The sequence below is a fragment of the Lepisosteus oculatus genome, chromosome 2 (assembly GCF_040954835.1).
Source record: "Lepisosteus oculatus isolate fLepOcu1 chromosome 2, fLepOcu1.hap2, whole genome shotgun sequence".
Classification (NCBI taxonomy): Eukaryota; Metazoa; Chordata; class Actinopteri; order Semionotiformes; family Lepisosteidae; genus Lepisosteus; species Lepisosteus oculatus.
Genome location: NC_090697.1, coordinates 15,402,530 through 15,419,984, shown reverse-complemented (window position 1 = coordinate 15,419,984; position 17,455 = coordinate 15,402,530). Strand labels below are relative to the sequence as shown.

General features: G+C 37.4%; 1 protein-coding gene across 2 annotated transcripts in view; it reads left to right on the top strand.

Annotated features, from left to right (window-relative positions):
• arhgef10 (Rho guanine nucleotide exchange factor (GEF) 10) overlaps window positions 1-17,455 on the top strand; it is a 99,838-nt gene that overhangs the window by 60,964 nt on the left and 21,419 nt on the right. For both annotated transcript variants that reach the window (XM_015357889.2, XM_015357881.2), the window contains 5 exons: window positions 706-806; window positions 1,913-2,034; window positions 4,314-4,400; window positions 5,457-5,680; window positions 7,745-7,902. In XM_015357889.2, coding sequence (XP_015213375.2) covers window positions 706-806; window positions 1,913-2,034; window positions 4,314-4,400; window positions 5,457-5,680; window positions 7,745-7,902 — 692 coding nt within the window. The remainder of the gene's footprint in view (window positions 1-705; window positions 807-1,912; window positions 2,035-4,313; window positions 4,401-5,456; window positions 5,681-7,744; window positions 7,903-17,455) is intronic.

Genomic DNA, 17,455 nt, shown 5'->3' with positions numbered 1-17,455 from the left:
ACCATTTGGTAGGTAGTAGTTAATGGATTTGTGGACCTGATCCATCTGTTTCTTGAAAGAAGCCAGGGTATTGTCTTATCCATCATGGCTGAGTGACTTCTTCCATACCCCCACAACACTAAACATTTCGATAAAATTCTGTAAAAGGAAATGCTTCATTAGTAACCAGTTAACCTTTGATTCTTTTGCGGAGTTGATCTATTTAATAGAATTACAAAAGCACCAAAATATCCTTTGTTTCCTTGTCTAAGTATATATTGAGAGTTGCATATGATCGTTTAGAACCGAGACCTACTATAGAAGTGACCGAGCAATTTCATATGACCTTAAGACCCTTAAATTGAATACTCCAGAAACAATAGTTGTTCCATACTCCTATAACCCTTTGGGTAAAAAAGTGCCTCCTGATCTAATTTTAAATGCACTTATACTCTATATCCAGTAAAGGAACAAGTAATAGGTTTATTCCATGGTGAAAGAAGAAGAAAGAAAATACAATTTTTTGGCTGTTCCCTCACACCCGAAGAAGGCTCCACAGCCGAAATGTTGTGTTTTCTTTCTTCTCTTTTCAGCATGGAATAAACCTATTACTTGTTCCTTGATCATATGATGCCTAGAAAGCTGACATTGTGAATGTCTAGTGCTGGGGTAAACTCCAGGTTTGGGAAAAAAAAACAATGATGCTTTTGTCCCTTTTCCTGGCAGGTCTGGAAGGCCTACATATTTCACAGCGGTGTTTAATACATTTACTCCATCTATCAAGCAATCCTGGATCAGTAATTTACAGATGGCAAAATTGGCTCTCGGTATGTCTATTCTATCTAAGGCAATTCTACATACATATCCTTTTCTCCCTTGTAGATTGGTATATATTTATATCTGCAGGACAAAAACACTGCATTATTTTGCATGATCTGTTATGTAATGCATTGGCTATGAAAGGTCATATAAAAACATTTAATTGGTTTTAAGAATTTTAAAATCCTGCAGTTCTGTTTCCTGTCTGGTGTGCAGTGTTTCTTACAAGAAAACAATGCAGCCTTAAAGTCAAATGCTTTTGGCCAACATGCTCTTGGCACTTCTTACTTGTCCGCTATTCAAAATGTAAAAGTAACTGTGGTGGAAATAAATATATTGGTGCTGCAGTCAGAAAAAATATGTATCGCTTTACATTAGCATGATTATTTTGTTTCTGAAAATGTCTTTGTGTTTTTCTGCAGCATCAGCATATCCATGAATTTTAGTTTATGCATGCTGTTTGTTTGAAATGTCTAAAAAGCAGCCATGGGCCTCATATTATGTTAGTCTGTGTCATACATGTAAATATTGTGATTTCTTCAAATCAAATTGCCAAACCTAAGACTAGTAAACATTATCTGTTCTTTCACAAGTTATGTGAATATCATGTTAATGTCATTACTGTATATAAGCCTCTAAGGGAGTTCCCGTATTAATGTTTCTATTGAAGTTACACCAAAATAATTCATTTTTGTAGAATTCCATGGTACATCTGTTCACAAATTATTCAACATTGCCAAGTAACTGTGCAGCAGTGGCACAGAGAGTGCATCATTAAAGTTTGACAATCTGAAGACCACTGGTGGCCAAAATAGAAGTGGTAAAAGTGGTAAATCAGCATTACTGATACTCTCCATTTATTTTGGTAGTTTGGCCAAGATTCAGATGGGAGAACTTGTTTTATCTGCTGTTTTAAACTCAGTTGTCCAGAAAGGAGTAACTTTATGAGTTTTAAGGTGTAACTTTAAGGTGTAACACCGGCGCTTTTTGGAAATATCTGCCGAATGTCTTTAAAAGCTATTTTAATAGCTTTATTTTTTGTTTTTGTTTTTGTAAAATGGAGACTGTGTTGCCAAGATAACATATTTGAAAAAAGAAATGTTTCTCTTCACAGAAGATGATAACCTGCAGGGTTGGTTCCTTGCAGAGGATGATGGGAATCAGATCAAAAAGCAGAAGCATCCTCTTCTACTCAGACAAATGCCTGTCATTATGTCTAAACTCCAGGAGTTCAAGGTAGATTTGTTCTCATCGTCAGTAACCTAATGCTGTAACGGTAATATTCCAAATTGAAGAGAAAATAATCCAAAAACAAAGGATTCCACTGACTAATTTACTTAATACTGTATATGACCATATAGAACATTTTTAGTATTAATGATCACTTTTGAATTGGAGTTTCTGTGGCATAATCATTAGTAGCTGCTCTTGCCAGTGGCGGTTGACAGTTAACTACTTAGCATACAGTTTTGGAAGTGGTCGCCTAGTGTAATAGCTTCATCACCATGGGAACACAACTACTTTGCTCAGTCTTGCTCAGGAAAAAATGTTAAAAACTGTTTATAACTGGCATTGGGAACCAAATTTCCATTTATTCCAATTACTTTTTTTCTCATTTTGATGGCTTATGGTGGGTTTTTTTTTTCAGACATGATACAAACTTAACATTTTGGTGTGTATACAAATTACCGATCTTGGAGTGTATCCTTTTCTTATCATTAGAAATGTCCGAAGAAGTGTTAGTTGTAGAATGTAAGCATATAGTTCAGGCTTTGTCTTTAATACGGTTACATATTCTAAAGAAGATGAAACAATAATTATAATAATTTCTTGTTTATATGCAGTAGCACATTAGGGAGCACTTTGCTCACAGAAGGGGATCCACTTCATCCACCTCTGAAGGACACCGTAGCGCACGTACCACTTTAAGCATTGTGCATCAGCAGCCTCACACCACAACAGGCCCAGAGGGCAATTGAAAAAATGCTTCACCAATTAAATTACAGGAGAACTTTAGGAAGGCCAGATTTTATAAGCCCAGGGAATTTAGACAATTTAGCAACAATTTTTATGTTAATCATGGAAGCTCTAATGATCAAAGAGCCAAGACCTCTCATCCGATGCACAATACCTAATGCCGTCAACATTCTGGTCTGAAGTGGAGAACGCCACCTCCTGTTTACCAATATCACATCCAGCTGCAAGTAATGTTGCTAGTTTTCCTTGGAAGTCTTTCAGGCCCAGTCTTGCTTAGCTTCTGAGATCTGGTGAAATCTGGTAAAAACCTGCCTGAGAAAATAGGCATTTTCCAACAAGCTTGATCAGATTAATTAAAATGCATTCAGCTGTCTTGTTCAAATTGTAAGTGAAACACATTAAACATACAGCTGTTAAAAATAAAACACTTCTTACAAACAATATTGCTCCCCACTTCTTTTTGGGTTACATAATAGTTCTTTTTCAACTGAGTTATTTTAGTTCTGATTCTTCTTTCACTTAGCAGTTAGAATATTTAGCATTTTATAAATTCAAAATTCAATTCACTTTACTTTCTTTGCCATTGTCTATGGTTTAATCTCAACACTCCTGTATCTTGTCCATATCTTGTTCACACAGTATACTGTAAGCTCTTAGCAGTGGTTACTATATGGTTACTATACAGGGACGTGAATGTCGCACATGAAGCCATTTCCTGGAAGAACATTTTCTGACAATACAAGTCCGGCATTCAGAGGTTTTAACCACTTTGCAAAGTGGACCTAATACCTCTTAGATGGAACAAAGTGAAGCTAGATACCAGTCCCTTGTGTAGTTGTGTCTGGGGCTTCATGACTCTAATCTGGGTCTCTCACAGTGTCAGAAACGGATCTGATGGGCTGGTCTGACAGCAGCTAAAAAGTTGTAGAGTCTGCATTGGGAGCCTTCTCATCCGGTCTCTGGGCTTCATGGCAACCTAGCAGATCTTGATATTATTTGGATGGAACCTTTGACTGCAGGGATTCGCGATGTCAGTTTCGCACATTGGATGCTGCTGACACGGTCTAATCCCTGTTTCTAAACATATTTTATCATATTTTAAAGATATGTAGGTACAACATTTGAGGTGATACTACTTAGGAGGTTGGGTAAGGGAAATTTGCTTGGGATGGGATAAATGTTATTCTGTTGTTATATGTATGTTATCTGTTTTATTGTTTTCCCCGCTAGGCTATTGCAAGTGTACTTACTTCCCTTTTCCTTTTTGTGCATTAGCCATGTCAGACTAAGTAATGTTATTTTTACAACATAATAATTCTTCATCTGAATTAAAAACTCTACAGAAATAACGTATATCTTTTTGCCAAAATGTATGTTTTTTGTATGAACTAATAAATATCTATCAGACAAGTCAGTTCAGTTTTTGGTGCCAGTTCCAAGCAATACAACACATGCATTTATGGAACTTTATGTTCTACTTGAATATGATTCTTAGATCTCTTTAAGAACGCAAGTCAATGTCTTGTTTCGTTGTGCAGGTGGAATGTGCTGTTCATAACCCTGAGCCATTCTGTGGAGATGATAACATACCAGACGCATTGTCTATGGGCCATGGGTGTCTCTGGGTGAGTATCTGTATCCACTTGAGGGGTGTAAGTATAGAATGCAGTTAACTCTTTGGAGACAGGACTGTATTTTAAATGTGTGCTAAGTTCTAATAATTCAGCCACTAGGATATAAGGGTTACCCGTGATTTGGGGTATGAGGTTGATAATTTGACTCTTATTTAGGTCAATTAGGTAACTGTAATGTTGCTATAACATAAGAATAATAGTTTTTAAAAACACTAATAATTGACAAACACCAGCACAAAGTTATTTTTCATCTCTTGTCATGATATTTTTGTGCATTACCCTGGTTTAACTGAAGTGATTCATTGTCACACATTTTCAAGGTCCTGTTGAACAGCTTTTGACACTCAAGGAGAATTTATAACCACAATTGCATTAAAATTTCAAAAACTGATTTTAACATTGTAACACCTGGCAAAGACTCATTCACAATTTTGCAACTCGGCTAAGTACACAAGAAGACTGAGTAACTTTAGAATAACAAGCAGTAAGTGGTAGAGATGGAACTTAAATTAAATCACTTGGTAAGAGGACCTTTACTTATACAGCTGCGCCCTATGTCATGTTGAGACATAGGCCTTTTGTCTCAGCAAAAAGAGTGCTCATTCTTGTTTCAGGAATTTTCTTGTAGGTTCAATTACATATAAAATTTCAAAAAAATGTGTATGGATGCAAGGAGTCACACTACAGTTCAGTGAAGGTTTGGACACCGGAAGAAGACACACACATGGTGTATTTTCCACAGAATCCTGAATTGCAGTAGTTGTACAGCGAGTTTTATACTCAATGTACAGCCAAGCTCACCCTATGTTATTACCATGAATGGGTGTTTATGTGTGACATTTACCAATCATATTGGGATCATAGAAAATATTTCCACTTTTGGCACTGTGGCTATTCCTGATAATGTTACCAATGCCTTTCGGTTACTTCTGTGATGTCTAGTACAATGGCAGGTGCTTATTTAAAATGCACTGTGGTTAGGTCATGACCCCCAGGCAAGAGTCAGATTTCTTCAAATGTAAGTGTAAAAATTATTTCACTCGACAGATTGCCAGCTGTACAAATCAGATGGGTCAGATCTCCATTGTGGCGCTTCATAACTCCAACCCCAAAGTGACAGAATGCTTCAATGTGGAGTCTCGCATACTGTGCATGGTGCACATCCCTCCTGAGAAGACTCAGGAGGAGCTGGAGGGTGGCCCCGAGACCGAGCACATGACAGGAAAGAGCCCTGACTCACCAACTGTGTGCCTGGGCATGGAAGAGGGCAGGTAACCCAGAAACCTTAATCAAACTCTTCACTTGCCATCACATCAGCATGAAAGCAGACCTGGAAATGCTTGGTCTGGTTCTTTTCTTCTTAAGTAATACTTAAAAAAAAAGGTTTAAATGTATTTTTAAGAGAGATAGATTAATCCAAAATGGCCTTATCTGACCACTGCATCTGAATTAATAATTTGACTCCTATTTAGATCTCTTGACTGTCTACTGCATTGTATTTGTAGAATGTAAGAATTGGAATTTAAAAACCATCTGTATGAGAAAATTAGATTTCAGGCCAGTGAGTGTCTTCCTCTCTTACTGCTTGGCCTGATCAGGTTTTTCACCTGCTGAACAGCATGAGCTGACTCAACTGTGCAGGATAAACAAGCTTAAGCTTAGTGCTGTCTGCTTCGCCTTCCCACCCTTAGACATCTGAGCTATGTGAATGAAAAGAGTCGGTAAAATATTTTTTTAAATTTGTGGAAACAGACAGTGCAGCTGCCAGGTTTGCACTCTTTAAAGGTCCCTGGACAATAATACAATTAATGTAAATGTACAGTAATTATCTGCACCACATGTTTGTATTGTTGTGAAAGCAGGCACAGGATCTGATGACTGTCATGGAATGTATGAGAACCATTACTGATTGTGCTAGAACAAAGTTGCCATTGTGCAAAGATAGAGAAAGGGCATTGACTCCAAATGGTGTGAGATTTCTGAAGACATCACAGTGCTGAAGGAATTGTAGTGGCAAACATATGATTAACATGAACTAAAATACTTAATTTTTGTTCTTCAGTTTGACAAGAGTAAATGTTTACACATATTTTACAGCTTTGCTGAATGTTTTTGTTTTATCTGATCTTTGATTAATTACGAACAGGCTCACAATTTTAAGCATTTATTTAACAAGTGTATGTAAATTTTTAAAGCTCTAAATAGTGCTTTTTAAGTGATCTTAATGGAGACAAAAGTACTCAACATCACCTGGATTTTAGATAATTTTTAAAAAGGTAAGATGTAAATGTTGTGAAATTAAATTTCTAATCAATAAATATGGCTTTTACAATGTGCTGAAGTAACATTTCTCAGCAGATCGCAACTCAACTCAAAAAACACAAGCACTGAACAGAAATATTCATTCAACTAAAAATGGTTTCAAGTGTGTTTTATTTATCAAATTAAGAGGGTTTTATTGTCATGATCAGTGAATTACAAAAAGTAGAAAACATTTTAAATCTTCAAATATTATATTATTGTTCTCTGTTTTTCTGGTTGTGATATGAGATAACATACTTAACTACGAGTTCCACCGAGCTTCCTACTCCCTCCAGAATCTGCCATTGTGTATAGTTTTTCCATGTCACCCTGCAATTCACTTCTGGCAGCCCACTAAAGCTAAGCAGATGTGAGCCTGGTCAGTACCTGGATGGGAGACCTCCTGGAAAAAACTAAGGTTGCTGCTGGAATAGGTGTTAGTTGGGCCAGCAGGGGTCGCTCAACATGTAGTCTGTGTGGGTCCTAATGGCCCAGTACAGTGATGGGGACACTATACTGTAAGAAGGCACCGTCCTTCGTATGAGACATAAAACAGAGGTCCTGACTTTCTGCGGTCATTAAAGGGCGTTTCTCGGAAAGAATAGGGATGTACCCCAGGGTCCTGGCCAAATTTCCCATTGGCCCTTACCTTACCTCCAAATTATCCCCTTCTGTGAATTGGCTTCATTACTCTGTTCGCACTATGGCTGCCATCGCATCATTCAGGTGGATGCTGCACATTGGTGGTGGTGGAGGAATGTCCCCATTATCTGTAAAGCGCTTTGAGTGGTGTCCAGAAAGTGTAAGCAATTATTATTATTATTATTTTAGTATTCTAAGGAGACCACAAATATAAATTTGTGAGATAAAGGCACATCTTTTATTTTATTAAATTACTGACAAACCCTATCTGTATGAACTGGTTTCTATAAAGTAAGGCATATCAGTAATGGTGTAGCTTGTCTACATGGTTTAGTAATATTTCTAAGGACTGCTTTCCATTAAATCTCAAAATCTTTTTTTCAATTCCATAGCATATCAGTGTATAAAAGTTGTCAACGGTCAAAGAAAATTCGCCTTCAGCATTTCTTCACTCCAGACAGATCAACGGTAATGAGTTTGGTCTACAGTTCTCCATGCCTCTATGCTGGCCTAGTGAGTGGAGCTGTTGCTATCTACTCCAGAACAGAAGGTAGGACTGCTTTACCTTCTCCTGTCCCTTTCCATTCAGCACTGCAAAGGGATGTCAAAATGATCATGCAGTGTTAAAATATGAAGTCCATTGATACTGCTTGATGTTTTGACACTGCATCAGTGTGAAATTAGAAAAAGGTGATTTAACTCTTAAAATTGACCCTCTCCATCTTGCTGTGATGCTGAGAAGTAAGAGTTTTTTTGTCTTTCTAGATATTTTTTTTCTACATGATTTTTCTAGAAGAAGTCCCCCACTGTGTTACAAAACAATAGCCTCATACTGAAAATGGTCACATGTAGGTTTGTTGAGTAATCAGTGTTAAACATTAAGTATTGTTACAGAGTGACAGCTTGTCTCTGAGACAGCACCGCTTTTTGCACCATCTGTCCAGAGGTTTGTTGGTCTCTGATATGCACCTGTATACATCTGTAGTATTTTGGTTGACATGTAACTGTATTTCCTCCTGTGGTCCTGTCCTTAAACAGCTCTGGTGAACCTAATGTCTCTAACCCATTCCCAAAGCATGCTCGTTACAGGACCAGATACCCAGCTTCCCATTGACCTGATGTATAATAAATAGAAAACCTCTATTTGATGTTACCATAATATCCTCTGAGATTTGTTTTTTTTTGTTCTCCCTCCTGGGGGAAACTCTCAGATACAACTCCTGGGATAACCGACCAGGGGATGTTTCTTTAACTGAATCTTATCTCTAGCAGAGCACAATTGTCGTTAGGATTCCTAAGCCTTTATCTCACAGATTCCCAGGCTAAGGCTTCCTTTCTCGCCTAACCTTGCCAAACTGTAGCTCTAACCTCTTGAGTTTATCCCCTGCGTTATCTTCGACCTTTATTACCCAAGTCCTAACCTCCTTGAAGGTCAGATGGGTGCATATCTCACATATCTACCGAGTCTCAGGGCTATACTTCTTAGTATCTGGATTCAAGAGCTCCCTTTCCATCCACCTCACGCTGCACGAGGATTTCCACACTGCAGCATCCCTAACCCTTTGCTCGCAGACTCCAAGCTTCAGAATGCTGACAGGTTCCTTTCGGTGTACAGTGCAATTACTTCCTAACTTACTCCCTTCCTCAGACTACCTTTAACCTTAGCACTGTTTCCAAACTCCCTCCAGAGTTTCTGACCCTGTGAATGGTCTAACTGCCCCTTATGTGGTACTAGAGAGAACTGTGGTCTCTGGTACCCTTTTAGGAAGCCCATTTGGTATTCCCACGTCCGTCTCGATATTATAGTATAAGAATTCTCGCACGTAACTGATGGTGCCATGTTGGTACCCTATTTTAGAATTCCCTCCCATTTACCTAACCTTTTACCTGTTGCTTCTATACCTCTTCAGAGCCACCAAACTAATTCATTCCACCTTCACGAAACTATCAGTTGACCCATTACATGTTACTTCTCTCACCTTCAGTATGTTATTCAAGACCTTCCCCAATATTCTTCTCTCTTATTCAAAGTTTGGAACCTTTATTAGTTGTGTTTCCTTACCGGAGAACCTTGATCTTCTATTCCCCTATCAGAGCACCTATTCCCCTACTGGGGAAACTCAAATCCCCCCCTGTATTTATAACCGGCTGATATAAAGCAAACAAAGTTACTGTGCCCATTCTGGTATTTAATCAGCTGATGTTAACCATTACCTTTCCATGGTCTTAGAGAGAACTTGAACTGCCCCACAGTAGCAGTGTAATCCATCTCTCAGCTGATCCCATGCGGCCAGGTCCCCTCTACCCTAACCATTATCTTATTGGCAGAATTGACTCAGCAACGACCAAGCCTGCTACTACTTTATTTGTCTGTGTCTGAATATGTGTATTATCTAGTGACTAAACCAACGACTCAAGGGTGCCTTGTCTGAGCTCTCTTAACCCTAGATTACCCTAACCAATCAGGGCTCTATATGGCAAGAGCTAATACTTTCCCCTCTTTTGCCTGACTTCCTTGTACTCAGAGCCTGTCAGCTCCTCAGACCCACTGACAGTTACCCCATTAGTTAACCCATTTTGATCTTAACCTGACACACATATGTAAATATGCTGTTAACAGAGAAGATGAGACAAATACCAGTGTGATTATCATTGACAAAACCCCTGTTTGAAGTCCTACATATAAAAATAGGAAAATGTTAAATTGTATATTTCCCAGTTTTTACATTCTTAACAATTACTTCATCTTACTGAGGACTTTCACTCCAATTTGTGGTTGAACTGTTTTTGAACTGCAAGAGATGACTTAAACCATAAGAGAAAACCCATCCATCTACTGTATCTTCTAATACTGTAAATTAATCAAATTCAGGGTCAGGGGGGAACTAGAGCTAGACCTTTCTGGACACGACAATCACAGGGGCGCACACAGACAGAGTGACATGCAAACACTTGCACCAGAGCCAATTTTATAGAAGCCAATTAACCTGTCAGTATGTTTTTTGGCTGTGGGAAGAAACCAAAAGCGTGTGGAGTAAACCAACGGAAACATGGGGAAAACATACAAACTCCATGCAGATAAAAAGCCACTGGAATAAAAAGATCTGGAATTGAACCGAGGGCCTCAGCAGTGCCAGGCAGCAATGTAAAACATTGTGCTGCCCTAAGAGAAAACCTTTATATTATAACTAATCACTATGGGCTAGAAACAATGTATGTTTTTCTCTGGCAGCACATAAGAAATGTCAAAGTCAACCAAGAAATTTTTATTTATTTGTGCACTTCAAGATTTGGTTATGTTTAAAAAAACACACTGCTTTGGCAGAATTATATTCTAGTTTACTGCCATTTCTGCATGTGTAATTGTTAGCTTGTTTGCATGCCCCAGCTTCTCCGTGTTTGATCCACTTTTGATTGTGTAAGAAGCAAATGAAAAATAGTCAGACTGACACGCACTGCATTTCACAACTTTGCAAATTCAGTGCTTTCCTCCATGTTTTGGTGGGTGTACCACTTGTTTGTCATGCTTAAAAAACTGTGATCTGTTTCTGCAGAGATGTCTCAGCGGAGTTTTGGTTGCCTCGGTGATATTATTAATCCACATAGCTGACCTATTTTCCTGCAGACAAATTAGAATGGCCTGAAATTCTGACCTAGTGCTCTTTAAAGAGCTTACAGTACAGCAGTACAGTACAAAGCAGGCAGGAAGAAACTGTAAAACAATTCAAATAAAGGAAATGGAACCCAGCAACCTTTCCTTTCATATTTACAGATAATTATTATAATAACATCACTGCTTCATTCATGACATTTAATCTGTACTTGTATAATGAAGATTTCAACCTATTTTTCAAATGTGTTAGCGATGTTTTTGTATCTCATACAACTCCCTAATTTCTGATATCGTTAGTGCTTAAAATTAAATGCACACATTATTACCCACAACTAAACCAAATTTTAGTGATCAAACTCCATTATACTAATGATGCTGCAGTATGCACAATGTAAGCAATATATCTCCAGACATACATCCAGATATAATTAATAAGGCTACTGAGCATATAGGACTTCGACCTAATATTCAGAAGACCAAAATTTTCCATCAGGCATCGACCATGTGCAATTCATTCATGATGAGTGTTTAAAGAATGTAGAGGACGTCCTACAGTGTATCTTGTGAGTTGTCTTATACAGTAAGCTGATATTAATGAAGATATTTAGCATCATCTGGAAGCTTGAACACTTTACAATCAGCATGACACTCACCATGAAGTTTAAAATGATTAGTGGAGTACCTCAGGGGTCTAGTTTAGGATCACCGCTCTTCCAAATTTATATACTTTAGATGATGTAGATTTAGGTATTAGAAGCAAATTAGTCAAGTTCACAGATGATAGGAAAACCAACACTGTAGAAACTGCAATATGAATTCAATAAAATGCTTAGACTCCATTCAGAGCTCAGCAAACATCTGGCAGATTATTTTTAATGTACACAAGTGCAGGGCTTTGTAAAAACATATATTTTAAATGCAGAAAACACCAAGTCTGAGAGGCTGCTTGTGAAAAAGACTTAGGTAATTATGGAGACATATCATTATCATCTTCTAGACACTGCAGGGAAGCAATAAAAGGACAAAAAATGTTACGATATATAGTTGACGGTGTAGAACTTAAAATCAGAGGATTAAAATTTAAGACTTTATTCAGAATATCATTACAGTTTTGCTCACTGTGAAACAAAAAAGATGTTGCTACACTGGAATCAGTCCAGCAATACAGTATATTCCCCAGATTAAAGGAATGTCCTACACTGACAAGCTAAAGGAGCTGAACCTTTTTAGTCTTGAACAGAGAAGGTGATGAGGGGACCTGACAAAAAATCCTTTTCAAAATCCTCAAAGGCACTAACAGAATCAACACTGAATCACAAGCCAGAGTACACAAGTGAAAACCACACAGAAATGCATTTGCAACAGAAAACTGAGAACATTTCTTTACACAAAGGGATCTGGGAGTATGGAATAATCTAGCTACTATAGGTTGTTGAAGTCGATACCCTGGCTTCATGGCTATTAAAAACCAAATGATCTAGATGGGTCAAATGCCCCCATTTTGTTAGTAAATTTTCTTATGGTCTCTGCTGCCACCTCAGATATTCTCTAGGTCACAGAAGATGATGATATCATCTCTTAGCTTTCAACATGTTGCCCTGGATTGGCCTCCGACAATGCAAGTCCGTTTTCATGCAGAAGGTGAGCTGCAGTCAATCTGGTCATTTCTTCCTGGACTTTTTTTTAATCCTGTAGCCACTGATGTCTGAGCATAATTGTACAGATGGATTATCCTGGGCTGGAGATATGAATCTCTGCCTTTGAGAATGTGACCTGTGCCTCACAGATTGTTTTTTGTTCTGAACTAGTCTGCTTACTGTGGAAACTGAATACAAGATTCTTAGGGCAACTTCTTCTGTAGTCAGGCAGTCTTCAAACACATTCATAGAAATCCGGTAGTATTCATTGCTCAAGTGGGACATAATCGAATCATTCACTCATATGGGCAATTTTAATACAACTCCGATATCAAACACTGAACTACTGAAATTTGTATAAGATCTGTAAACTTTAGCTCAGTTCTTAACAAACCTAGTTGTTGACTATTTACTAGTACTTCTTGTTTCGATGGATTTGTTGATGTAAATTGAGTTTATAGCCATTGTAATTTTTGGTAATGCAGAGACACAGGGTTCATAGTATCTAATCTCCAGGCCTGTTTCCCACACACTTGATTTCATGGAATCACCCAGATGATATTGTCCTGTGACTGCATGGCATGGCACAGAGCTGTTCAATGAAGCACTTACAGTAGAAGTCTTTCAATACGTACAAGCTGAGAATGTGTTTTTGTATTCATGACAAGTATTGGTATATCATAGTCAAACATTCATTCAAGATCCTCAGGTCTTTGTATTCCTAATAGAATTAGGGTTTAAATTCCCTGCTGCCTAACACTGAGACTTTCTTCCTTCCAGCCTCACTGTCAGTGGAAAATGAGATTCAGTGGCTGTAGTTTAGTATGACTTTGATTCTCTGTATTTTTGTTTTAATATTCAAACCTGCTGTGACTTGATTGGACATTAAATGCAATGAGAAGCACTCTTCTTCAAAACGGAAAGTCTTTAAAACAGGAGAACAGTCACAGAGATTGTGATAAGGAAATGTACAGTGAACTGTTGTAAATTACGGACTGTGCACGCAACCTCAAAATCTTTCTCATGTCTGCACAAGGAGCTCTGTTTATGAAACAAATAAGCTGCACATCATTAGCTCCAAGAAAAACATATGACAAAATAAAAAAGTGCAGGGAATTTTATTAAAAACTGGAGTGCATCTGTAAGCATTTCATCATCAGATCCTGAACAGAATTCAACTAGCATGTTTTATCTCTTTGAGAAAACTGTTAAACATTTTTTCCATATTAATCACCCTCTAGTCAGACTGACTTAGTCAAACAGGATCGCTTTAAAATTTTGTGTAGAGATATTGTTTCTGTTGATGAAACATAAGATGCTATAAAGTATTAACTGTCAAGTTTTTCCCTACCATATCACGGTGTTTACAGTACTGATGTACAACTGTATCACCCTGTTATAAATTTGTTTGAATGTTAAAGGTTCAGCAATTCACATTTATCATAGATAATATGTTATCATGTCGTTTATTTTATCATAGCATTATTTGTATTATCATTTTAAAATGTTTAACGTTTTTTATAGTTCTTGATACTAAAATATTTAGTTTTTGATAAAAATATTTGCTTTTGTTCCATGAATTAAATATTGAATAAATAGAAGTTGATGAGATGTGAAAATGAGTTGTGAGAAAGAAACTCAAACCGGAGTTGGTTAAATTGTTTTTCCCTTCTGCTGTTATAGATAAGATTTTTCCTTTAATGCTTTAGATAATAGGTGAGACTCTGAAGACCCTTGAGAGGATAAAGACATTCTGATGGTTCTGTTTTGTAAATTTGGCTCTTATGGTAGAATAATCTGCTGTAGTAATTCTTCCTTGTTTTCATAGTTACAAATGCAAAGCAAGAGGAGAAAACAAGAATGTTTTCTTTCTTTTACAAATAAAACAGCTTTTATTCAAGTAGTTCAGGTGGGTAGCTGCGTCAGCATGCGTAGGCTGCAAAGGAACAAGTAATAGGTTTATTCCATGCTGAAAAAAAGAAGAAAGAGAACACAACGTTTCGGCCGTGGAGCCTTCTTCAGGTGTCACACCTGAAGAAGGCTCCACGGCCGAAACGTTGTGTTCTCTTTCTTCTTTTTTTCAGCATGGAATAAACCTATTACTTGTTTTATTCAAGTACTTGTGAATCACTGATACTTCAGTGACAAGATACTTTCATTGCATATTCCTGCCAATACTGACATTCATGACACAGATTTATGAGATAACAACAACAAACATTCTGACAATAAATGTTACATAATCTGTATTAGGTTTAAACTGATTGCTAAAATCCAAGCAACCACTGGTTACTCTTAGGCACAAAAAGTGCTCATAGTGCCCTAGATTTAAAAAGCTTTTGCACATTTGAATCAACCATTCAGATAGATTTGAATGTATCTTTATCTAATTGTAATGTGCAGATAGTTTTGTACATAGTGATCTCTTCAAAACGTTCCACTTTAATTACACATAATTGAACTGTATTGATAAAAAATATATATTTGTAGATTTTTTTCATGATTAAGCAGGTAAAATAATATTGTTTGTAGAGTCTACTGTTGTATATATACATTCATCCAGGAAATCAGCTGAGCATGTGGAAAATAATAATAATTAACATTTATTTTCAACAGCATTGATCGACAGGTACTGTACTGGGAATGTCACAGTCTAGCAGTGTGTGTAACCAAAGGAGCAGTAAAAGCTGTACATCTGTAATACATCCTTTGTACCAGGTTGCATATACTGTCCTGGGGTTCTATCCTATTCCTCTCATAGAGCTTAGACAAGTATGTGCGTTTTCACTGGTCTCTGAGCCCTAGATGCCGCCTGCAACCCCAGTTTTATCTCACAAATGTTTAGTGGGGCTCAAAGCATTGTGGGATTGTGGGGCATCCATAGCATAACTGCCACATTCTCATCGTTAGATGAGTAACATGGGGACACGTGTTGTCCTGGTGGAAGATTTTCATGTCAGGATGAGCCTGCAAGAAGGGCAGCTACTGAGGTCCCAGAATGTGATCAATGCAGCAGTATGCGATTAGGTTGCCATCAATCACTGCAAGTGGAGTTCTGTACACACCATTCAGCACATTTGGACCCCCCCCCTCATTGATCTTGGCGAGGTCTTGTGACTCGTGGGCTCCCAGCTCTTGGGTTGTTATTGACGCCCTGTGTTTGTCTGGAATGTTTTGCCGGATCAGAATCTGCTGGCGGTGACACCCCAGACAGCGTGTGACAGTGTGGTGACCTTGTTTAACCTCCAGCATCTCCATCATGCCGATGGCACAAAGGCATTGTTCTCTTGATGTGCATGTTGGTTCCTTTCTATGTTGTTCTTTTTTTATTTTACCATGGCTTGACATTCAGTCGTTTCACTACCGGTGACCAATCATTTATTTCAATAATGAGGCTATTTGTTTCTTATCATCAATATTTAAAGCATAACAAAAATACTTTACTGCATTACTGACAATCATGAACAGTAAGTTAATCAAGAAGAAAACAATTAATCTTATGTGTTCCAGAACAGACACTTTTCTAATCATATTTGTGATTCACTGATGTGTTATTAAATGATGAATCAGCTGAGTGATAATTAACTAACAATTAGATGAAGTGGTTAGGGAGTACAGTACAGGACATAATGGTTGTTTACAGTTCTGTTGTGAAAGAGCAATCTTTATGGTAATCTCCCAGAAAAACTGTAAAAATGCATTCATTTCTGTCCTCACAATAATATGCTCAAAATACGATATATTAGTAGTTTATTGTCTAGTTTCTCAGAAATGTTTTATTTCCCCAAAGCAGCTGTGTTACACACACAGAAACTTACAAAACCTACAAATACAAGTAAACTTTCCATTACAAATAAATGTAACATTGCATAACAGATATCTACCCATACATATTCATTTCACTCCACTCCTACAGAAATCCACACAACGACAACAGAACCATGTAAATATTCTCTCCCCACAATTTCACTAAAACCTTATAATTATACATTACCACTTCACTTTTGCACATAGTCCATTGGTTGCACTTTCCCATAAAACACTTATTGATTGAGTAGTTTGAAAAATATTGTTGTGCTTGAGTACACAGCACCCACAGACCTGGAATCTGTATGTGTGTATAACCTACTGTACCACATAAGGTTAACAAAAAGTAAAATCACAGATATCCCCAAAATTGGAAAACATTGAATGCTGTGTTAAATATATTAGTCCTTATGGTGTATTTAAGGATTAAATATAAGATTTAAGGCAATTCTCATATCACAAAGAAATTGAGTATCTTACAACAGAGGAATGGCCCATTGATTTCTTTGGTTTAAAATGCAGAGTGCTTGCAGGCAGGTTGTAGAATTCTTGATAGATCACTGGGTTACACCTGCAGGGGTTTAATTGCATAATGACGTGGGCTTATTTTGGAGCAAGTCACTTTGGCGATTGTTGCAAAACGTATGCAACACCATTCCAAGACTAATCCATCAATATTATATTTTTCAAATGCACAGAATCATTTCTTCTCTCTAAAGTGTTGATAACAGTTTCATCCTGCTGTAAATATAGCTACAGTTAAGTTTTTTTGCTCAGCACCATGACTTGGTTTCAATCTAAAGCAAATAAACTATTGATTATCTACAGCATATAAAGTACCTGAAAGAGCTGTGAGTTGCATAATATAACACATAATGTACTGGATGTGACCAGGTCTAGCCCTTGAAATAAAGAATCAGAGTATTGTTTTAGAAAGATTAGGATAGTTTACATGATCTTGCAAAGTCATATGTCTGAATCTGTTCAAATGATAATGTGCTGCTGCTTTTATGACTTCATTTTTGAATTTCACTTTTTCATGATTA